At 36.9% G+C, this 23692-nt stretch overlaps 2 protein-coding genes across 3 annotated transcripts; one reads left to right on the top strand and one right to left on the bottom strand.

Annotated features, from left to right (window-relative positions):
- Positions 1 to 452: 452 nt before the first annotated feature.
- Positions 453 to 10317, top strand: LOC132636322 (EH domain-containing protein 1-like). 2 transcript variants are annotated; one of them, XM_060353139.1, is made up of 16 exons: positions 453 to 619; positions 702 to 781; positions 5899 to 5997; positions 6093 to 6150; positions 6329 to 6384; positions 6462 to 6501; positions 6606 to 6670; positions 7214 to 7327; positions 7531 to 7633; positions 7720 to 7769; positions 8197 to 8325; positions 8424 to 8675; positions 8770 to 8849; positions 9419 to 9545; positions 9684 to 9827; positions 9926 to 10317. In XM_060353139.1, the coding sequence occupies exons 1-16, from the start codon at positions 535 to 537 to the stop codon at positions 10109 to 10111; spliced, it is 1668 nt and encodes a 555-aa protein (XP_060209122.1). In that variant the 5' UTR covers positions 453 to 534; the 3' UTR covers positions 10112 to 10317. The 2 variants fall into 2 exon arrangements, with proteins under 2 accessions (XP_060209122.1, XP_060209123.1); XM_060353140.1 differs by having other exon boundaries at positions 454 to 619; positions 5929 to 5997.
- Positions 10318 to 11450: 1133 nt separating this feature from the next.
- On the bottom strand, positions 11451 to 14697 carry LOC132638546 (probable beta-D-xylosidase 5). The gene is made up of 5 exons (XM_060355387.1): positions 13998 to 14697; positions 13737 to 13906; positions 13409 to 13506; positions 12559 to 13323; positions 11451 to 12395 (listed from the first exon to the last, which is right to left on the bottom strand). The coding sequence occupies exons 1-5, from the start codon at positions 14688 to 14690 to the stop codon at positions 11776 to 11778; spliced, it is 2346 nt and encodes a 781-aa protein (XP_060211370.1). The 5' UTR covers positions 14691 to 14697; the 3' UTR covers positions 11451 to 11775.
- Positions 14698 to 23692: the final 8995 nt, after the last annotated feature.

The raw sequence follows: 23692 nt of genomic DNA, 5'->3' as shown, positions 1-23692 counted from the left end.
AACATTGTTTGTTTTTTTAATATGGGATTCATTGTTTTATTAATATTGCTTGATTTTGTTAACATGAGGTCCACGTTTTTTTTCCCGTGAGTTTGGATGTGGTGGGTTCCACTTTTTTTCCCGTGAGTTTGGATGTGGGGCCAATATTGGGTCCATCTTTTTTTTTTCATGAGTTTGGAGAGGGTGGGGTCCACTTTTTTTTTTTCTGAGTTTGGGGAGGGTGGGGTCCAATTTTTATTTTTTTTAAGAGTGACTGTCGACGAAGCATGGGTAAACCGATGCTTCTATATAGTAGAAAAATAAAAATATAATAAAATATTTCTATCCACTTTTTAGAAGAGTTGGTAATGTAAAGTATAAAACATCATATTTTTGCCCTTAAATAAAAAAGTGGGTGGGACCACAAAAGATTTTTAGTAAATAGTTTTTGTTTAAATATTTCTTCAAAATATCACAAAAGAGAAAAAAGAAAAATGGAAACATAAAAAACGGAACCTAAATATAGGAGAGGTATTTTGAAAAGCGAATAGAATAATGGAGTTTGATACATATTCGATTAATCGGTGCTCCAAAGAACATGAGAAAATCTATCAACAATGGTTTAGTTTAGCAGATTCAGGTACTAATACTATACTCTTTTCCTCTGTGTTGTGTTTATATGTATGCATTTGATTTCACGAATTTTGTGTATGTTGTATTAGATGGAGATGGACGTCTCACTGGAGGCGATGCTATCAAGTTCTTTTCCATGTCTAATTTGCCTCGTCACGATCTTAAACAGGTGTTTTTTTTCTTTGCTACTTTTAATTGATATACTCCCTCCGTCGTCCCAATTTACGTGGCACTCTTTGACTAGACACAAACTTTAATAAAGAATGGAAGACTTTGGTGAGAAACAAACCTTAAAAGTTAAGTTGTTTCTAATTATAAAAAATGTGACATTCTTTCTGGTATAGAGTAAAAAGGAAAGTGTGCTGGGACTGAGAGAGTACAATTTTGAACCTAACTGTTGGCCTAGTAACCTTTTGGAATGGAGGATCTTCTTTTGGACTAGATTTCTTGTTCCATATTTTTTTGTAATGGAGATGTCGAGTGAGATTACATGCACATTGACTAATTTAAGGTGGAGGTTGAGAACACCAAGGTTTAGTGGGCGTTTGGACATAAAAATGTGAAGGTATTTAGAAATTGGAGTTGTGTTTGAACATGAATACAACTTGGAAAAATGTTTGAATTTTTGTGAGTTATTTGGAGCGAAAAATGCGAAAACAGATAGCTGGAGTTTTTCGAATTCCGGAAAATTGGAACAATTCTATTTCCAAACATGATTCCGGAATAAAACTCCGGAAAAAAGTGAAAATCATCCATGGCCAAACGGGTGTTTTTTTGCATTCCGTTTGTCCTCTTGTTCTTTCCTTGGTGCGGGAGAATGGCTTAGAGTGACAGTTTTTGCCACTCGGGTATGGTTCATTAGTTGTAGTCCCTTCTAAAGTCAGGTTTTATATGTTTCAATTCCTATAAAACCTAGACTGATGTTCTCTGGTTGATTTGTGTTTGCCTATAATCTTCATCGTGAATGGTAGTATAAGATAATAAGCTTGGCTAAGGCCTTATTAATCTTTAATGTTTGGATTGGAGGATATGTTCTTAAACTAGTGAACTTATTGTCCATGTTGTAAACACAGGCTGCTGTTCTTCTCTATTTAGCTTAATAACTGACCCAATCTGTGTAAAGCATTTTCCATAATTGAATGCCCTCAACCAGATTAGCAGCTGCCTTCATCCAACTTCTTGTTTCTGATTTTTGATGGCCGTTTAAGAAGTTAGGCTTAATTGGGGCCAACACTTTTGTGTCTGAGATTGTAGTAGGTCTTTAAGCATTGTGTTTATATCTCTAATTGGACTTGGAGTAGGTCTTTAAGCATTGTGTTTATATCTCTAATTGGAGTTGGAGCAGGTCTTTAAGCATTGTGTTTATATCTCTAATTGGAGTTGGAGTAGGTCTTTCAGCATTGTGTTTCTCTGATTCTTAGGTGATGTAATATCGTGAATGTATATCTGGTATTTCTGTTCAGTTACTGTTGAAACAAAATTCTATTGGACTTTCCCATTGCACCGGGTGATCCATATTTCTCTCTATAGTAGGAATCCCACACAAAGTGAGAGTCATCAAAATGCTGAGATCAACAATATGATATGAGAGTAGAGATACAAGGAGAGTGAATGTATCTCTACACTCTGAGTATCCAACATATGCACAAGATAAGCATCTTAAAAATACAAATATTAAAATGGCTATGTAGTCATACAAGATTACGAATGATCACATCCATTAGAATGTACAAGTATACAAGTAGAACACATATACGATGAATAAGAGAAGGTTTCATGAGATGGGTCGATCATATCCTGTGTAGACCTATTATGAAGCAATCAATACTATGACGATTGAAGTTGATAAACAGATGTAGAGATAAAATCACATTAAAGAAAGTTATCTCAAAAGCCACACCATATATCATAATTGATGTGATGTAGCTAAGATCATAACAATGAAGAGCAAAGGATTCGTATAGGCGATATCAACTACTCAATATTTGAACTTAGTTGCTATTATCACTCACGTTAATCAACCCCAACTAGTTTGAGATTGAAGAATTGTTGATTGGTCGATATTGTGGTTACTTGCGCTTGGAATGCCAAACTTGAGTGTTGTGCTTTGCCATCTGAACTTTTCAAACTGGATCTGAACTTTTCAAACTGGTGAACCTCTTGCACTGTTGAGACTGCAAAGTATTTCTGTGAACCTCATCTTTACAACTAATGAGAGTGACCTCCAATTTGAAAGTCAAAATAGAGGTGGAAAGAGATGTTGATTAGCTGGTCCTGCTAAGTGGAATCCTGTTTGTTGGACCACTTCTAATCATTTGCAGTTCATGTTAACACTTTCCTATGAAGAGTGAACAGAAGTAAACCAGTGGATAAAGTGTGTGTATTTTGCCAAGTGCAGTGATAGAACTAAGTTTAGATGGTAAAGAAACCCGAAAGAATTGGATGGCAAAGTTAATACTCCTCCCTTCTCCTACACCCAAAAATGAATAGATGCTTACTTAATACATTAATTTTTGAGAAACTGGTACTGTTGTATTCCTCAGCATTTTAAGGGTCCTAAGAATTCAACAAGTTGATCTACTTCTTCTATACATTGTTCTTTTGCACCAAAAATAAAAAGATACAATACAATTCCCCTTCACTTTATGAATAGAATTGGACCTATCTTCAAAACATCTTTCATTCCTTTCCTTCCGTACAGACCACCAAACACAGGCAGGGATACTCCTCCACCACTTCTTCTGACTCTTACTTCCACTCCTTCTCACCCAACAACTCAGTAGATCTGAGGTGTGTGCTGGCATGGTCCAATTAACCTTTTTGAGGCTAAAAAAGATTGCCCAAATCTGAGCTGTGAATCTGCAATGGATAAATAGATGACTGTTTGTTTCCCCTGTTTCATTGCATAAGCGGCATATAGAAACTACAGGTAGCCCCTTTTTTTGGAGCACTTCATGTGTTAGGCAAGATCTCCTAGCCACCAGCCAGGTGAAACATTTTACTTTGAGTGGTGCTATGCTTTTCCAGATTTTCCTCCATAAGTGTGGGTTGTCCCTTGCCAATCCCATAATATCCCTTCTATAAACTCTATCAGCTGAAAACACTCCATCCCTGTTATGTTTCCATCCCACTTGCCAGACTCAGTAGAAATACCTGTAATACCTTCAATATCCTTCAAAAGATTTGCCACTCTTTCTACCTCCCAATCATTCAAATACCTTCTGGAGTTTAAATTCCATCCTTGAGGGCTCCAGCAATCAAAAACAGTAGCATTAGGATTGTTGCATAATAAGAATAAATCAGGATATGAGTCCTTTAAAGCAACCTGACCATTCCAACTTTCCTTCCAAAACCTAGTTCTCCTGCCATTGCCCACTATAACACAATAATTCACTTCCAATTTTGGTCATAAAGCTCTGATTGATCTCCACACCCCTTCTCCATAAGTGTTTGTTACTGTACTTGTGCACCAGGTACTTGTCTGTCCATATTTGCAGTGTATGACTTCCTTCCATAAGCCTTGTTAGTTAACATTGTTCTTCAACATTGTACCTCCACATCCACTTCATCAAAAGGCTACTGTTCTGCAACCTCAAATTTCTAATTCCAAGTCCTCCCTTTTCTTTGCATTGAGTGGTTTGCCATTTGACTAGATTATACCCTCTGCCTTCTTTTCTGCCATGCCATAAGAAATCCCTTCTCGGTTTGTCAAGCTGCTTCACCACCTTTGATGGAACAGGAAAAAGGGACATTACATAGGTTGGTAATGAATCTAAAACAGCACTGATCAGATTGAGTCTTCTGCTTCCCAAAGACAGCTATTGGGGGTTCCACTTTGCTAACTTCTTCTCTGTTTTTTCCACTATACCATTCCTTATCTCCAAAGCTTTATGATTGTATCCAAATGGCATGCCAAGATAGACAGTTGGCATGTTTTCCACCCTGCATCTCAGTACATTGGCCAGAAGCTGTATTTGAGCCACTTCCTTTATTGGGAAAAGACTACTCTTCCTCCAATTCACACACAAGCCAGAAGATGCTTCAAAGACTAACAGGATCAGTCTGATAAAGCTTATTTGCTCAATTGTTGGCTCACAAAATATCACAGTGTCCTCTGCATATAGCAGACAACAGATCTCTAGATCCACACCCTCCCTAGTTCCAATTTTGAATCGTGTTAGCCACCTATTTTGTATAGCTACTCTTATAATACTATTGAAACCCTCCATAGCTAAAATGAACAGGAAAGGGGATAGCGGATAGGGGACCCCCTGCCTGAGTCCTTTTTCTGAAGAGAAAAAGCCAACAGGTTCGCCACTGACCAGGACTGAAAACTTGACAGTTGTAATGCAGAAAGCTATCCATTTTAGCCACCTATCTCCAAAGCCCATCTGTCTGAGAATGTTTAGCAGATAATTCCAGTTTACATGATCATACTCTTTCTCTATATCAGGCTTACACATGACACCAGGAGCATCACCTCTCAGCCTTGAATCCACACACTCACTGGCAATGAGAGCTGCATCCATAATTTGTCTCCCCTTAATAAAGGCCATTTGATGTTTATTGATCAAGCTGTTCACCACCCTCTTTAATCTTTCTGCCAAGATTTTTGCAATAATTTTATAGACTCCACTTATGAGACTTATTGGGCCTAAAATCTCTCAGATTTGTTGCCCCCACTTTCTTTGGAATAAGAGCTACATAGGTAGCATTGAAGCTTTTCTCAAACACCTGATGAGAATGGAAATATGTACATTACTTTTAGAGTGCTACATATGTCATGCCCAATATCAACTGACAATCTGCAATAATTTTGTACTCCATCCAGTCCAAAATAATTGAGGTTTTAGCCTCTAAAAGTTGGTCCAAAATAATTGATGTTTTACAAAACCAAGAAAATATTTAGTACTTTTTTCCAAACTTGCCCTTGACACATTCCCATATCCCCGTAATATTTATGTCAACCTAAAAAGAAAAGAAGATCATAATTAAGGGTACCTTAGTCAAAAGCCCTCTTAACTTTTAGGAGTTAGTAAATTCCTCCATGTACAAGCTTAAAACCTCAATTTTTTGGACCGGAGGGAGTATTTTGACTTTCATACTGTCCTTTATTATATGTCAGTTGTCCGCCCTATGATTTATTATGAGTCAGTTTCCATGTAGTTCTACTATAGCATCAGATTGATCCCCTTTTTCCTGCCAGTTTTGCTCTTTTTTCTGCCAGATTTGTTCTTTTTTTTTTCTGCCAGTTTTTCTCTTCTTAACTCACTAATTTTATTTCAGCGGATTGTTTTTCTTTTCTTATTTCCTAAGGTGTGGGCAGTTGCAGATTCCAAACGGCAAGGTTTTCTCAGTTTTAGAGAGTTTATTACTGCAATACAGGTACTAGTTCATATCATCGCAGACTTGCATCTCAACCTGATATTTAATTTTCAATCCAGATAAGACTCCGATCCTTCTTTTTTTCCAACATGTAGTTAGTCTCTGTGGCTCAAGCTGGTCACCCAGTAAGCAGTGATCTCTTAAATGCTGAAGGTAACCTGCAAGCTTTAGAACCTTTTAATTTTAGAACTGTACTCTAGCAACGAGAGTAGTCTCTCGAATTCTCTAGCAAACTAGTTGGTTCATTACAATGCACTGTATTCACTTTGATTAGCTATAGGACTGTCGTCATATACTGTTCTTACAATTAGATCAATTTTAATCATGGCAGTTGACTTTGAAAATTTGCAACCCCCTACCTTGGAAGGTCTTGATTTACTTCAAACTGTAAGTATGCTAGGTGTACTTTCTGCATTAGGTGTCATTTATTGTGGTGCGATTGACTTGTTTTTTCTATAATACAGAAGAAAAAGCGTATGCCTAAAAGTGAACCTGAACTGAATGGTAATTTTACCTCAACACATACGACATCTTTCTTAATCATTATTGGGAATTAAGAAGGGAGTTAGATGGATCATCTATGTCTAACTAATTGGATTTGGAAGCAGGCGATCCTACAGTGCAATCTTCCGTTTCAGCTAAGTGGTTTTCATCATCAACATCTGTAAAGAAGGTATGTGGTTACTTTGTCCTTTGTTTGTAAGCTCACAGAACTCTGCACTTTCTTTTGTAGTCAATGCATTTTTCTGCTTGTCGGTTGTGTATCTTTTTTTTTTTAATGTCATGCTTTCCGAGTTTTGCCATGTTAACCTGATATCCTTTCTCCTAAATTGGAATACCTGCCACTTACTCTCTCCATCCCAAATTATATGACAGATGTCTTGATCGGGACTTCTTAAAATATTGACACACTTATGTACTAAATTTTATATAACTTCACAAGTTACAAATATAAATTTATTTAGCTATTTTCTCAAATTGAAGTCATATCAGATGTTTTCCCTAAGTCTATGTGTTAAGAAGCATCTTTTGTCCTTATCCATTAATGAGAGTTTTTTAATTTTATGTTATAAGCCATTTGTTGAAATGTGTTGCATTGAATTTATTTTCCCTTAATTCTCCTAATAACATCCTATAGCATTTCATAGCGTGTTTAATGCTAAATTTTCTGTGTTTTCTATTTAAATGAGGCTTGGTTCTTTCCGTCAAACCTCAGGTCTCTTTATCCTCTGTTACATCGATAGTTGATGGACTGAAGAAGTTGTACATCCAAAAACTAAAGCCACTGGAAGCAACATATCGCTTTAATGATTTCGTTTCTCCGTTATTGGTAGGTGGTTTATTTCATCTTAGTTGTGCTTATTTTCAAGAAATAGGAGAAATAATCTTATTTTAACTTTATCAAAAAAAGAAATAGGAGAAGAGACTCTTGCTTATATCTTTTCCATTCTACTATTGTTTCTTTTGTACTAATCTATGGAAAAGTAATACAGAAGCCACTGACTGCTTTCTTAATGTGCTCTGTGTTGGTAGACAAATAGTGATTTTGATGCCAAACCAATGGTGATGCTTTTGGGTCAATACTCAACAGGAAAAACAACATTCATTAAGCATTTACTTAGAACCAGTTATCCAGGTTAGCTAAATTCCTTTTTTCTTGTCCATGTGCTCTTGGTTGTGCGTTCACGGCTGTTGACGCTTATGCTCCTTATTTGTCTATAGGTGCTCACATTGGACCAGAGCCTACAACAGACAGATTTGTGGTTGTCATGGTACTTTCATTTATCTTTGTTTGCGCTAAACACTGTGGTCACTTGCTTTCGGTCCTTTTTGGATTATGTTGCTGACAAAAGAGAAGTTATTAGTGTTTCCTCTTTTGAGTTGAATTTCTTTCTTTCCATTTGAAGTTGTGCCAAATAGTGTGCACTAACTTGAAAAAGATGGCTTTTTCAATTCATTGTACCTATCTTTTTATGGATATATCTTTTAACCTTTCTGTCCTAGCACATATTCCAAATATATCACATCAAAGAGTTCCTTGAGAATACTCTGCAACAGTTTTGCTAGTTAAACCAGACCTTTAGTTGGAAATGAGAAGGCTATACCACTGTCGTCATGTTTGGTAATAGTTTTGTCAAAAATGATTGTTATGCTAAACTTTTTGTTGGACTGGTATTCATTTTTTACTGTATTATACAGAATGGACCCGACGAAAGAAGTATTCCAGGGAACACAATCGCTGTTCAAGCAAATATGCCATTTAGCGGTCTGACAACTTTTGGAACTTCATTTTTGTCAAAGTTTGAGTGTTCTCAAATGCCGCATCCTGTGAGTTATGCTACTCTATTGTACTGAATACATTAAATGATCAGAGCTTTCTCCTAAACTCGCCAGACTTTGAACATCTTTTCCCTCTCTCATGTTAGCTGTTGGAGCATATCACATTTGTGGATACTCCTGGAGTTCTATCGGGTGAAAAACAACGAACACAAAGGAGCTACGATTTTACCGGAGTGACGTCTTGGTTTGCTTCTAAGTGTGATCTCATTCTGCTTTTGTTTGATCCTCACAAACTTGATATAAGTGATGAATTCAAACGTGTGATTGCGTCTCTTCGAGGCCATGATGATAAGATACGGGTGGTTTTGAACAAGTCTGACCAAGTTGATACTCAACAAGTAGGCATAAACTTCTGTTTTTCGGTCTGTTTATGTTTTCCACCTATTTCTGGACTTTGCTACAATTTGATATAATTATTGGTGTCAACTGCAGCTTATGAGGGTTTACGGAGCATTGATGTGGTCATTAGGAAAGGTTCTAAACACCCCTGAAGTTTCGCGTGTCTACATAGGGTATGATCTCTATATTCTTACAATCAGTTCAGGTATTCTGCCCAACAAAATGTAATTAAGTTGCACAATCTAATAATTATTATTCTGGGAGTCCCGAATATTTATGATTTTCTGGATGTCTTCAAGATGTATCAACCCTGCACTTACATCAGACTATTGCAAGGGGATATGAGATTGATTGCACCGTATGAGACTTGACTTCCGATTTGGGAGTTAGACCATGCTTTTTACCATGGTTACAATAATGGAGGGATAGCCTAGTGGTATGAACACTCCACCTCCAACCATTAGGTTGGGTTTCGAGTCACTAGGGAGCAAAGTGGAAAAGAGCAACTGGTTGGCTCCTGGCAGTTTTTTTTGGGGGGTGGGGGGTTACTATATCCAAAAATTCCACCTCTCGTTTGAGATGCTTGCCCCATCATTCGCTTTTTTCTCTCGTGCTCAAGTGTAGGTATAACATGCATGCTCTAGAAGCAGATAGAGTCCTTCCACACTTTTAGATATCAAATATTACAGAATTTCACTACTTTCTGCAGTTCCATAATAATGTGGTGTCTTCTCTTTTACAGATCATTTAATGACAAACCAATAAATGAGGCTGCGACAGGGCCAATTGGAAAAGAACTTTTTGAGAAGGAACAAGATGATCTCCTTACCGACTTGAAAGACATACCAAAGAAGGCTTGTGATCGTCGTGTAAGTTAATAATCTTCATTATGGCGCCGTTCCTCAGACCCCGCGCATAGCGGGGAGCTTAGTGCACCGGACTGCCCTTTATATGCTGTGTCTAATTTGATTGAAATGAGGATAATAAAGAGGCAAAATTTTGTGCAGATAAATGAATTCGTAAAACGTGCTAGAGCTGCCAAGATAAATGCTTACATTATCAGTCACCTGAAAAAGGAGATGCCTGCTATGATAGGCAAAGCCAAGACCCAGCAAAAACTTATTGATAACTTGGAAGATCAATTTGTAAAGGTCTGTTTCTCTCACCAACCAGCAATTTCATGCACTTCTGACAGGATTCTTATACGGAGTTCTAGTATTGTGTATTAATCACCAACTCATCAAAACAGGTTAAAAAGGAACACAATCTGCCAGCTGGAGATTTTCCTAACGTCGAACACTTCAGGGAAGTTCTGAGTGGTTATAACATTGATAAGTTTGAGAAGTTGAAGCCCAAATTGATACAATCTGTTGATGACATGCTAGGTTATGACATCCCTGAACTTCTAAAGAATTTCAGAAATCCTTACGAATGACGAGGCCCAGAGCTGATATAGTGTAGAGTAATTTCTGTTAGACGTGATGTTTATTATCGTTTGTATCTTGTATTCTTATTTTTACTCCCCACATTTAGAATGGGGCTTAATAGTGACTACTGAAGTGATACTTCCATTTGGTAAATATGGGGGCATGTAAATATGCATTACGAATTCTACATATGGGGAAGATCTTTATTTTTGTATTGGCGTGTGGTTTTATATTTTTATTTTTCTCGTTAGTTTCAGTAAATCGACACTAGGGATGACAGGGAGGAATGGGACGGGTGGATAAAGTCTTACCCCATACAATTTTTTACCTGTACTTAATGGCGGACCTACATGCAAATGGTGTGTGCTTAAGCACCCATTCTCACTTGACCCAAACACATGATTTAGACAGGAAATTAGTAAAACACTAGAGTTACTAAGCACCCAATTTTTGAAACTGGCAATGGGTGCACGGGTTAAAGAAGTGGATTTTTTTGTGTGATTATTAGCAACATAGTTATGACATAGTATAGGAGCAATTGAGCTATTCTACTGAAGATGATGTACTACAATGTGAATAAGAAAAAGCACAAGGCTGTCTCCATAGTCCATAATTACACTTCTCACGTGCAATTTCGTTTAGTTCTGCGAGTAATAGGCATTTTGCAAAAGTAAAACAGTAAAAAATGAAAGGACCCTTTTCTTTTAATTTTTACTTTTTGTTCGGCTATTAGTTGGATTTATCAGAGGTGAGGAGGAGGGAGTGAACAAAGCTATTGCTCCCCCATTTTAATTCATGTAACACTCTTTTTTTTTTTTTGTCAGTTTAAAAAGGAATAATAACTTTTTATATTTAGTAACAATTCAACTTTAATTTTACCTCTTTAACTTTAATGAAATGATTTCTAGCCACACAAATTTCAATAGTTTATTTTAGACCACAAGTTTCAAAAGTTTTTCATTTATTTTTTAAACTCCGTGCCCAGTCAAACACCCTCGTATAAAATGGGATGGAGGGAGTGTAGTTTATATGTTTCAGGTGAGGATTAACTACAGATACGATGATGATGACTATCACAAAAACTAGAAGAATCAAGAAATGTAATACTTAGCTTGTATATGTTGAAACTTTTCTATCGGCTGTGCAGGGCAAAAGAAGAGAGCATAGAGAAATATATGGTATTTGCAATTCCGAAGTGACAAAGATAACTTCGAAGAAAGAATCTGAGAAGAGAAGTGTATATATAAGACCATGAAGGAATATTCAAACAATCTTCTATTAGAAGGATTTCGCCCTCAATCATCCCAGTACACTTGTATGCATATCCAAATGAAATACCTCAATTTTTTTATCGTACTTTCAGGTTTCCACTTCTCTATTAAGTAATAAGTATCTCTTTTGAAACTTTTGCTAGTATAGATATGAAAATGCGCGAGCAGGATGACATCTGATGATACAATAGAAATCTCAAGTTATAATTTTATTTGATATTGCACTACATTAATTAGTTGTTTCATAAATGCATGTCAGCAATGATCTTCTATCTAGTATACTTTCCATTTCAATACAGATATCTAGATATTAGCGCTCCTCACTTCCAGGACTAACACTGGAGTGCACTAGCTACTTTAAACACATTGTATATGCATGCCTGTTAAGAATTAGACATAAATTAAAGCTCCATCTTAGCTTCTTCTTTTGTAGCCACCCTTATGTTAAACTGATGCCTAACTTGGGGCTCACTGGAAGAACCAACCATTACAGTCTGTATCCCTGAGACTAATTTCCTCTTCCCGTGTGCATCAGCTAAGCTGAAATCCTTGCACACATCCAATTTTATTGTCACTGTTTGGGTCTTCCCTTTCTGCACCCAGACTCTTTCAAATCCCACCAGCTGTATATTAGGCGCTCCAATCATATTTGTCGGCTTCCAGAACACTAGGACAACATGGGATCCATCCATTTTGCCATTATTCTTGACCCCAACTGTGATGTTTATCCCTACATTCTGGCAATTCACGGTTGAAATATCAATGGCTTGGGCGGTTAAGTTGGTATCTTGGACATGTCTTGTCTTTAGCTTTATGACAATGGTGGGAGGCGCCGAAATTATGAATGAGGAAAAGGTCGAGTAGCTTAGTCCATGGCCAAATGGATAGATTGGTTTTTCATTGTAGAATCTGTAAGTTCTTCCCGGAAAGTTTCTACTAGAATTTGCTCTCATGTTCATGTCACTCATTGGCACTTTGTCAACATATTTCTGAGGATACCAAGTGAAAGGAGACCTCCCACCTGAAATAGCATTGCAAAACAACAAAATCAAGAAGAACCTTTTTCTATTTTCAACTTCTGTTTGAACTGGGAGGTAGGCGGGAGGCGAGAGGGGCGGAAAGGGGGGGGGGGGGGGGGGGGGGCGTTGGAGAGGAACTAAAGCTTTAAAGTTTATTAAGAGAACCTGGATTATAATCTCCAAAGATGACTTGAGAAATGGCATCACCACCATCTTGACCAGGATAGCCAACCCACAAAATAGCCGCAATCTTTCTATTATTCTTGGCAAAGGTGACATCAATAGGACTGGCTGACATAATTACTAGAATGACTGACCCGTTCGTTGCCTTAGCCACGTCTGTTACAAGCTTTTCTTGAAATCCTGGCAATGTCAAGTTCACTCTGTCCAATGATTCTGTCTCTATGGATTGATCAAGCCCTACAATAAGCACCACATTGTCAGCTGCAGCTGCAGCCTTCGCTGCTGCCTCGATTTTGCTTGCATCAGTGCATTGAACGTTTACACATCCTGGATCATATGTTATGTTTGATAAATACTTCTTCATTCCCTGTAAAGGGGTGGTGAAGCGGCAAGGTACCCCTGCATAGATACCTAGCATCGTTCCACTGGCATTAGCATTCGGACCTATAAGAGCCAAGTTCTTGATGGTGCTTGGCAACAGAGGAAGTACACCATTGTTTTCTAACAAAACTATCCCTTGTTCTGCAGCTTCAATTCCCAAGGATTGATGACCATCGGTACACACATCAGATGGTCCAAGGTTTCCAAATGGTTGCATTTTTGGATCACCATCAAAGAATCCAAGCCTCATTAGTACAATATAGTTATATATCAATGACTGATCAACTGTAGATATGTCCACCTTGCTCAAATTCACTGCTTTCTCTGTATACTTTCCTAGATAATCCCCACAATTCATGTTCAGACCTGCAGGATCACGATAAACATTGAAAACTTACACAAAATTATAATCTCTATTTCAAGAATAATCAGGGGAAAGTAGTTAGAAGACCTGCTTTCAGAGCAAGGGCAACTGCATCCTCACGTGTGGGAGTATAGTGTATGTAATCATAGTAAACTTCAATAGAATCACAATCCGAGACAATGTATCTGATAAAACGATTTTGCCACATGAGATGTTAGAAAAGAGTGCAGATTACCACTTTTTTTTGGAAATAGAAATGAATTTATTAGATGTTAAGTATATTTGTTTTTTGAGCCCTGCTGCTGATTAGATTATCTAATGATCTAAAGGGTAGAATTGCTTTATGAATCCTTGTTTAGTTGTTGGCATAAAGATTTCAGAATTTCGGGACTCTAGAGAAAATGAGTAAACGAACCCGTCTAGACCCCATTGACCTCTGATCACTCCCTTGAGCAATTTTGGGTCAGCACAAGTTGGAATTTCATTCACGCGATTGTATGAGCACATCACACTGCTAACATGACCCTCCTCTACACAGCTTTTAAATGGTGGCTGGAAAGTATCCTCCATATCCTGTGCTGTCACCTGTAAAAGTTTCATGGCCAAGTTTATTTCTAGAATTTTACATGTTGTAACTAAATAAATTGAATGGGTGCTTTGTAAGCTATTTGATTACCTTGGCGTCAAAATGAAATCGGTCAATGCCCTTCCAATTATCAAGATCATAAGCAGTGTAATGTTTACAACAGCTGGAGACTTTAAGCCTGTTTTGACTGCTGAAATAGTCTTCTCCATCGACTTCTTGCAAGCCTCGGACATAGTTAACAGCATACTTGGAGACCACAAGAGGGTCTTCACCTGGTGTTTCTTGAGCTCTGCCCCATCTGGGGTCCCTAAGAACATTCACATTGGGGCTCCAATAGGTCAATCCAGCCAGGCCAACATTGTGCATAGCCCGAGCCTCAGTCGATACAACCTGGCCTAACTTGCGCCATAATGAAACATTAAAACTAGCAGCTGAAAGGATGACAGCAGGGAAACTGGTGGCTCCAGGCACTGTCGCATTGAAAAGTACTCCAGGCCCCGTATTTGAGACCCCATGTAGTGCCTCAGACCACCATTCGTAAGCTGGCACACCAAGCCTGGAAATGCCTGTTGCTGTGTTAACTAGTTGTTTCACTTTTTCTTGGAGACTTAAGCGTGATACCAAGTCTTTTGCTCTATCTGTATAAGATAAAGAAGTGTTACAAAAACCATAGGTGCTGGTCTTAGGGTCATTCTTGTGACATGCATGTAGTTTGGAAGTAGTACATGGTATCGTCAAGACGACTATAAAGAATATTAGAGAAAATCGAAAGTGTTTTTCCATAGCTAGCTTGTCTGTGTTTGGATGATTCAAACCAAGCTGTGCTTTACCTATTTATACCAGAATTTGTGTGAAGACTGACTTATGCAACAAAATAGGATGTTAATTGTCGCTTAAGAATTGGCAGGTATAATGGTTGTTTGGCTTTGGGATGAAAATGTAATTATCTCATACCTTAATTAGTAACTTGGACCACTTCTTGTGAAATAGTATACAGTGAAATTTTTATTTGCCTTGTTCATTCCAAGTGTGATTTTATCGGTTGTTAAGGGTTATATTTTTTAGCACATTATTAGAAATTGTAATTATCTCATACCTTAATTAGTAACTTGGACCACTTCTTGTGAAATAGTATACAGTGAAATCTTTATTTGTCTTGTTCATTCCAAGTGTGATTTTATCGGTTGTTAAGGGTTATGTTTTTTAGCACATTATTAGAAATTTTAACAGATCATTATTTAGACTTGGAATTGTATTCCTAGTTTCTCTGAGTACATATTTTCAGCTACATATATGATTAAACACAACATGAGGTAGTTTTGAGCTCTATTTATCATGTATTGACAACATCATAAGGGAATAGGTCCCTTTCTCTTATTTATCTTTTTCCTTTGTAACTTTGGAAACGTCAATGAATCAATTGTTCAGTTATATGAATCAATTGTCAGTTATATGAATCATCATATAGTGTATCATTTATATCATATTAAGAGAATTCATCATAGTTTTAGTTATTTTTACAGTGATCTATGTCAACCTGCTACGAGAATAATCCTCTTTATGGGCACTTAATCAAGGAGTAATTAATATGAATAAACCACTATGAAAGCAATTTTAACAGCTCACGTAAATGATTGTAACGATTATGCAGTGAAGTAAAAGCATTCATATGAAAGTAAAACGGGTCAGGTAAATTGTGACTTTAAAGATAAAACATTGATTAATAGGGACAACACCAAAAGCCACTACTTCTGCGCGATGGTCCTAACCTTTGCCTTCAAATAATAAATATTGGTATTCCAAAAACAAAAATAATAAATATTGGTATTCCAAAAACAAACCTTTCTTCAAAGTCACATTGACAGAGCAGTTTGAGAGTTTTAGTGACACATTACTTATTATGGTCTAGTGGTACCAATCTACTTTTAATATGTCCAATGAAATTTACCCACGTAGGTAGTGACGGAGGCAAAATTTTCACCAAAGGCGTTCGACATCCACTGTATATCATATTATACTACAAGCGGGAAGTTCCTATGTCAAAAGTTGAGTTACGAAAAGCCCATAAAAATTTGTTTGATGATTTTGCCCTTCAATTTAAGTCCCCCAATTATTGTCAATTAATTCAATTAAAAGAAGAAGAAGAAGACGACAAAAGGGCCAAATGATTAATTTAGAGCCTGTTTGGATTGGCTTATAAGTTGCTTATAAGTTGTTTTCAGCTTTTTTGAGTGTTTGACTGACCAGCTTAAAGTCATTTTGTGCTTAAAATAAGTTCAAAAAAATAATTGGGCCCATTTGACTTAGCTTATCTAAAGCAGCTTATAAGCTGAAAACAACCTATAAGCCAAAAAAAATAAGTTAGACTACCCCAACTTATTTTTTTTTGCTTATAAGCTGTTTTCAGCTTATAGGCATAAGCCCATCCAAACAGTCTCTTAATCTATTGAAGACAGATGTATTAGGAACCATTATGTTTGTGATGGTTAAAATTCTTAATTTGTTATAAAATAATAAACCTAGAAGAAGAATATTGTAGAGAAAGAGAGGAGAGAGGAGAATTCTTTTATTTTTCTTGAGGGATTATCATACAATGAAGGGAACATCCTTATTTATAATAGAAAAGTAACTTGGTCCCAAACATACTAATCCAAACTTTTCTCTTAAAGATAGACATTCACAATAAATAGATAATATTTATAACACTTCCCCTTGGATGTCTATTTGATAGATAACGAGCCTCATTAAAACCTTACTAGAAAACCCAATCAAAAAAATTCTAGTGAAGGAAAAAGAGTACACCTTTCTAATAATATTCATTTTGGCTGCCTCACTAAAAACTTTAAAAGGAAAACCCAGTCGCAGAAAACCTTGTATGGGGAAAAGATTACAGTGCATATTAACTCCCCTTGATGAGAACTTCAATCCAAATACTTGAGTCTTTGCATCTCAATCTTGTACACCATCTTCTCGAAAGTTGCAGTTAGTAGGGACATGGTGAACAAATCAGTCATATTATCACTCGATCGAATCTGTTGCACGTTGATATCACCATTCTTTTGGAGATCGCGTGTGAAGAACAACTTTGGTGAAATGTGTTTTGTTCTATCTTTTTTTTATGAATCCTCCCTTTAGTTGGGCTATGTATGCTGCACCTCCATCATCGGCGTATAATATTGTTGGAATCACGTCAAGTACATTCCTGACTTGCTTTATAAACAAATATTATCTTTGTATGATTTGATTGTCATGTAGAACAACATCGTATGACCGTAATCCTTCATGGAAATAGATAACATGTCTGGATCGAACATTTTTGTTGATCATATGAGTGCTCTATATATCCCGAAACTTGACAATATTTGTTAGGATAAACACATTCATATCGGGACTTGTCATTGATCTTATTTCAATATCTCCATGTAGAAGTAAAACTATATCAGACTCATAGTTATATCAAAATATATAAATGCATCAATTGCATAAGGATATGGTACTTCAGGACCAAAAAATTCCGCAAGTTTCTCATTTCAACTTCTTTCAGTAGATAATCTACTACTTTAGAAAAGTCTTCAAGGATTTCAACAATATTCATCAACTTGCACAATAATATGACATATTTTGATTTCCATAAAGACGTAAGGATAAACAGAGACATTTTATATCCTTAGTCAATGAATATTCAATAAGGTGATTAATCACATTCACCTTACTTTATTTAATCCATGTAAAAATTATGAACTTGATTTAATCCATATAAAAACTGTGAACAAATTTTTAGAACCTATAGATGCTTCAGAACATTCAGTTGTATTTAAATGGCGGGACATCTTCTGGTGTCCAGACTGCAAGTCCAACTTTACGCTTACCAAGATGCATCATTTCACTTGGTAATTATTTCTACGTCAGCATGCTTTAAACAAATGTAGAATTCATATCCTCACAATTTTTTTTTTACGATATTGCGCTATATTGTATAAAAACATATCGTCGACGTTATATCATTTATATCAGTTCATAATGCGACATAACTTATTAAGATCTCATCACTTTCATTATTTTTAGGTACCTAAACCTCTCACGAGGTTTCATGAAGTGTTGTGTTGTAAGCTCTTCGGGAGCACATTGCCTCCTTATTATGACCATTTTGATCATTTGCTCCTCTTCCTTTTTAAGGACTATTGTATTTGGAATCAATTGGTATATCACGCTTCATGCATGCAGTAGACTCTGTCCTTCAGGGACATTAATTTTAATAGGGGCGCTTTGCAGCTGAAATATGAAATTAGTTTTAGGTCAGCAAATGCTCTAGCATTTGACTTGAATTACCTTTGAATGAGGATCAACATAATGATATTCATAACATATTTCTTAGCTGCTTATTCTCTTCCCCTCATGTTAGAAGTAGATTAATTAATCATATACCACAAATAAAAAACTATTAAATGAAAATATCTGGTTCCTGACCCTAAACCAATTGTGAGGGGAGAATTTATCATAATGTATTGGTTTGAGCATACAAGTGATGTTGTATGCAATATAGCATATCTCAGACCAGCACATGAAACTTTATTCTCATAATAATGGTTTAGCTATTTGTTGGAGGCATTCAATGCTACACTAGCTTGGATATGAACCAGCATTATCAAAATGAACTGTCTTGATTATATAATCTGAAAATAGTGTTCTTAACTCAATTATTTTGAGCAAGCAACTATGCAAATGTCAAACTGCAGGTTGACAATAAGTGCACATGTGACCATCTCATAGATGCATCTATTTAATGTCACATAACATGTGAACACGCCTATATTCACCTTTTATATATTTCAGAATTTCGGGAATTCAATCCCAACATTAGCTGGTATAATCAACTTATCATGAGATCAAGAAACACAAATAAATTCTTGAAGAATCTTCTAGTTCTTCAATATATGTTGAATATTCAATCTTCATATCATATTTGAATCGAGATGGCCAAATTGCTCATGCCAACTAATAAAATTATTTATAATAGTAAACTTTAAGTTTACCATGCCATGTGATATTTGTTTTAGTAAACTTCTGATTTACTATGACATAATTTTTTTGTTTTTTGTATCAATAAACTTCTGGTTTACCGTGACATGTGCGCTCATCATGCTTATATTTGTGTAGTACAATTTGGATAATAAAGAGGGTAACCTTTCACATACATATTTCTTACCCACTACGATTTTGAAGATATTTGATCATCCAATCATTTATAGCTTCAATATGATAGCCATTTACTTTAATAAGACTTCAGGTTTACGACAACTTTTGTTTCGATCACAACTTTGCATATTACAATCTAGAACAAATGACATAATACTATACAAGCTTTTTAGGAGCCTTAAATTTATTCTCCTTAATCACATATTGTTTGGACACTACTAGTGACTGATCTTTTAGATAAATAGTTAGCTCTTCTGGAGCCTTTAATTGATTTTTGTACTATTAAATATTACCCTGACATCGTTGGTGTCATGATAAAAAAATTTGCAATCAAATGAATATTATAAAGACATTCTTAAATTCATAAATGATAAAAGTAAACATTAAGTTATACATACACTTCTATCATCAACTTCTATGATAAATATCTCCTTCAGGGAGAACACCCATTAACATCCGAATATTTTGTATCAAAGCGGCAACCACATATTTATTTCTTTCTTCAGGAAATTTTTGTATCAATTATTATTTCCTTTTGAGAAATCAGCAAGTAAACATAATATATTAATGTGGTTATAGTAGAAGGTATTCTACAAAAATTGTATCCTTTTGCCTTAGAATGATACATAATAAAAGTATCGAAGATGATTTGACGTGCGACAATACGTGCAGCAATGATCTTCATACAAGAGTCCGGAACCAAAATGACCCATTAAAAATCAAAGTCAACAAAAATACCCCCAAAAACAATTTGGTACAATACTGCGCTAAAGCACTTAATCGTGGCGGAGCCGTTAACTGCTTTAGTGCAGTAAAATAATGCGCTAAACCAAATTCTCTCTCCCCTATAGCGCAGTATTCCACCATAAAATCCCTTCGGCTCCACCACTAGTCCCTCCAGTGGCGTTAAAAATCTTTAAAAACAAACGCCATTGGAGGCGATATAAGGTGGTCCCCACATAAAAAAACGTCGTTTTCTATTAATTTTCGTCGGAAAACTTTAGATTCTTGGTATATTCAAGTCAAGGAGCAAGATTCTAACATTGATTTGTGGGGAAAAGCGGCGTACAACTCGATTAACACAACTCTACAAAAATCTTTGATTAAGGTTTTCTACTATGAACTTTTGTTATTAATTTGTTATATACATTATATTGTACGCATGTTTAACATTTAATCGTCGTTAATTTAAAAAAAAAAAAGAAAAAAAAAAGAGTCAAATTTCATTTATTTTTTTTTGGTTTGATCTGCTGGGCAGTGGCTTTTGCCACTGTTCCTTTTTTTTTTTTTTTTAGAAAATTCATTAATTGTTAAATGTGTATGAATTGTTAATTTGTTAAATGTTTATGAATTGTTAAGTTGCTACATGTTTATGAGTTGTTAATTTGTTAATTGTTTATGAATTGTTAATTGTTAATGAATTATTATTTTGTCAATTGATTATTTGTTAAATATTGATTATGAATTAATTAGTTGTTAAATATTGATTATGAATTGAAAGAAGTTGATTGTTAATGAATTATTATTTTGTAAATGATTATGAATTGTTAAATCTATATTATTTTAAAAGCATGAATATATATGTTAAATAAAAAAAGATTATCTAAAAAAGAATAGTTAAAGTTCTTCTTTTCATAAATACATAGGTTAACGATAAAAAGGTAAAGTTTGTAGGAAAATAAGTGTTGACGAATATACTCTTTTAGTCTAATTTTATCATATTTGTGTTGGCTATTTGGTCAACTAAAAATATATCGCATATTCAAAATAGAGTTCTAAACAAATATTACTACTGAATTTCGATTCCCAAACTAATTAACTTAAAAATCTTTGCCATCACATAATTCAAAACCACGCGTCCTTACTATCACATATTAAATTTACTGCACATTTAATATGACGAAAGTTATGTTGAAAATAATTATTTTTCTTCCAATATTTGGTTGGAGAGTGAAAATAATATTTGGAAAAGACTATCTAAATAATTAATCTCCTATTATGTTAATTATGCCATTGTTATTTTATTTATTTGTGAAATTGTTTATCCCATGTTAATTATTCACAAGATATAATACAACATAATTCACATATTCCCCACAAATTATTAATTAGTTAATATAAGTTCTCTTTCATTTCAAGAATAATGACTATTTTAGTTTGTACAGACCGAACTTTTTCATGGATCCGAATGTTCCCCCGAGCCCGATGATCACCCGGGGCCTGATGATCACCCGGGGCCCGATGATCACCCTGGGCCCGATGATAGATCAGTATTGTCTTTGCAAGGCAATCATAGGTCAGAGTTATGATAGGCTGGTACTATAGAGATATCGACTAGGCTCCGTCCCTGTAGGCTGTAGAGAGCGTAGACTCTTTTACGCGAGCGCCCTCCACACCCTTGCGCCTTAGAGATATTGTTTCAGGGCGGCATCTATCGTTGCGTGTCTGTTGGTCGGGTACAACATGATTGGGCGCTCATTACGGGCATGGTTGAGCGGTGGAGGCTGGAGACACATACCTTCCATCTTCGCACTGGTGAGGCCACGAGTACACCTCAGGATGTGGAGGTCCTCTTTGGATTGCGGGTAGATAGAGAGCTATTATACACTTGGTACGAGCCTCCTCCTGGTAGTACATGGGTGACGGAGTTGACTAGGCTCACCCACTTCGTGCCTGATGCCGAGGGCCAGATGTCGGGACAGAGTCGGGTTCAGATTAGTGCACTATGCACTTATTTGGAGGTAGAGCCTCCTGTTGAGGATGGCACCCAGCAGGACGTTGTTAATCGTCATGCCCGTTTGTACCTGCTTATTATATTCGGGGGCATCTTGTTCCCGAACTCATCGGGTGCCTTTGTCAGTTTACTATATTTGGTTTTCTTGGAGCATCTTGACGGCTTGGGAGTCTACAGCTAGGGCGGTGCTGTTTTGGCGTATCTTTACAGATGCCTATGTCGAGCGTCTATTGGTGCTGTCAGCGATTTGTGTGGATTTTTTGCTCTTCTCCAGGTAATATTTTAAGTGTGCGTTCCTTTAATGTAAAAAAAACCTCTTGAAACGACGACTAAAAAATCGTATTTTCTAATATCGCTTACAATTATGAGTGTGGGAGAGGATGTTGCCTTTTCAGCCCGTACCTAGGCATCACCTCGAGATTGACATGCCTTATGCGAGGAGGTGGACAACAGGTTTTGACCGGGATGTGGATACGCACCACAATATTCTTCCATTCCGGGACCAGCTTGATCACATGACGGACGATGCAGTAAAACTATTTAACTTTACATTATTAATTTAATTAAACGTCTTTTCTACTTAGCGATCACTGATTTGTATTTATATTTTATGCAGCTATTTATATGGACGTCGTACGCTGCTGATGGTTTGCCGGCCTTTTGCAGGGCAGGTTAGGGGTTTGGAGGTCGCGGTGTCCATTGATACACCTGGACATCGTAGAGGACCACATGCCCGAGCGTCTCTTTTGACAGTTTGGGCATACACAGAGTATACCCCCTGACGTCCGTCATGAGCTGCGACACTACCAGCGGGACGATCGGGCTATCGTTGATGATGATTTTCTGGCTTTCATGGCTGTCCAGCTCCACCGTTGAAAGAACAGGTTCGGCACTTTAGCGATGGTTGGCCATTTGACTCCCATTGAGGATTACATGCGCTCGTATCATCAGATCACATGCCGATTGATTGACAACCCGTCTTTGCGTCCCGCAAGGAATGTAGGATACTCAGCACTCGCGGGGCAGTACGAGGCATTGGTAAGTTTATCGTATTTAGATTTATTTAATTGCATTAATTGTTACGTTTTAAAAAATAACTTTTTTTACTGTTGAACACAAATGTAGCTGGTGGCCGTACATCGATTACGCATGTTGGGGTTAGAGCATATACCTTACCCCGGGCTTGAGGGGCTTGCGTCAGAGATAGTACGGATATCCGAGGATGGTATCCGGCAGGCAGGAGAGATTAGGCGTATGCGGGAACCTGTTCCAGAGGCTGAGTATCAGCCAGCGCCAGCAGGAAGACCGGGTGCTCCCAGAGTAGGAGGCCGTGCTGCCAGAGGACGCCGTGCTGCCAGAGGATGCGGTGCGCGTAGAGGACGCAGTGCTGCTGCTAGAGGACCTGGTGGTGGAGGACACCATCTGGTAGATGAGGCCGATCTCATTCCAGAGGACGTTCCCGTTCTAGTCCATCTACAGCCGTTCCAGGCTGGTGGCAGCTCACCTGGGGACTCTACGTTTACTGTCACGACCCAACCCCGTAGGCCGTGACTGGTACCCGAGCTGGACACTCGTATACACCTATTAACTATAATCATCTACAGCTAGCATAACAAGAACTTATATACATATAAAGACAAGACGCTACTTTAAAGCTGTCGCATATATGCATGTCATAGCCACCTGTCTCCTGAGGAGTTACAACTTTCAACAGATTATATCGCACATAAGCCGGCAAGGCTGTCATATATAGGGGAACGTCCCAGCTACACACAAGCCAACAAGGCTACCATAATATACAGTTTCCACAACAAATATATATCTACGCAAGCCGACAAGGCTGCCACTACACACA

The sequence above is a fragment of the Lycium barbarum genome, chromosome 4 (genome assembly GCF_019175385.1).
Source record: "Lycium barbarum isolate Lr01 chromosome 4, ASM1917538v2, whole genome shotgun sequence".
NCBI classification, from domain to species: domain Eukaryota; kingdom Viridiplantae; phylum Streptophyta; class Magnoliopsida; order Solanales; family Solanaceae; genus Lycium; species Lycium barbarum.
The sequence above is the reverse complement of the archived record's forward strand: the minus strand, read 5'-3'. Positions and strand labels throughout refer to the sequence as shown.

Bases quoted from the DNA above. Each gene is read 5' to 3' on its own strand.
- LOC132636322 (XM_060353139.1), top strand. From the start codon at position 535: ATGGAGTTTGATACATATTCGATTAATCGGTGCTCCAAAGAACATGAG. The intron at 620-701 runs GTACTAATACTA...ATGTTGTATTAG, and splicing joins GTTTAGTTTAGCAGATTCAG to ATGGAGATGGACGTCTCACT. The intron at 8,326-8,423 runs GTGAGTTATGCT...CTCTCATGTTAG, and splicing joins GTTCTCAAATGCCGCATCCT to CTGTTGGAGCATATCACATT.
- LOC132638546 (XM_060355387.1), bottom strand. From the start codon at position 14,690: ATGGAAAAACACTTTCGATTTTCTCTAATATTCTTTATAGTCGTCTTG. The intron at 13,507-13,736 runs GTTCGTTTACTC...TCGTTTTATCAG, and splicing joins GGTCAATGGGGTCTAGACGG to ATACATTGTCTCGGATTGTG. The intron at 12,396-12,558 runs GTTCTCTTAATA...ATGCTATTTCAG, and splicing joins CTTTGGAGATTATAATCCAG to GTGGGAGGTCTCCTTTCACT.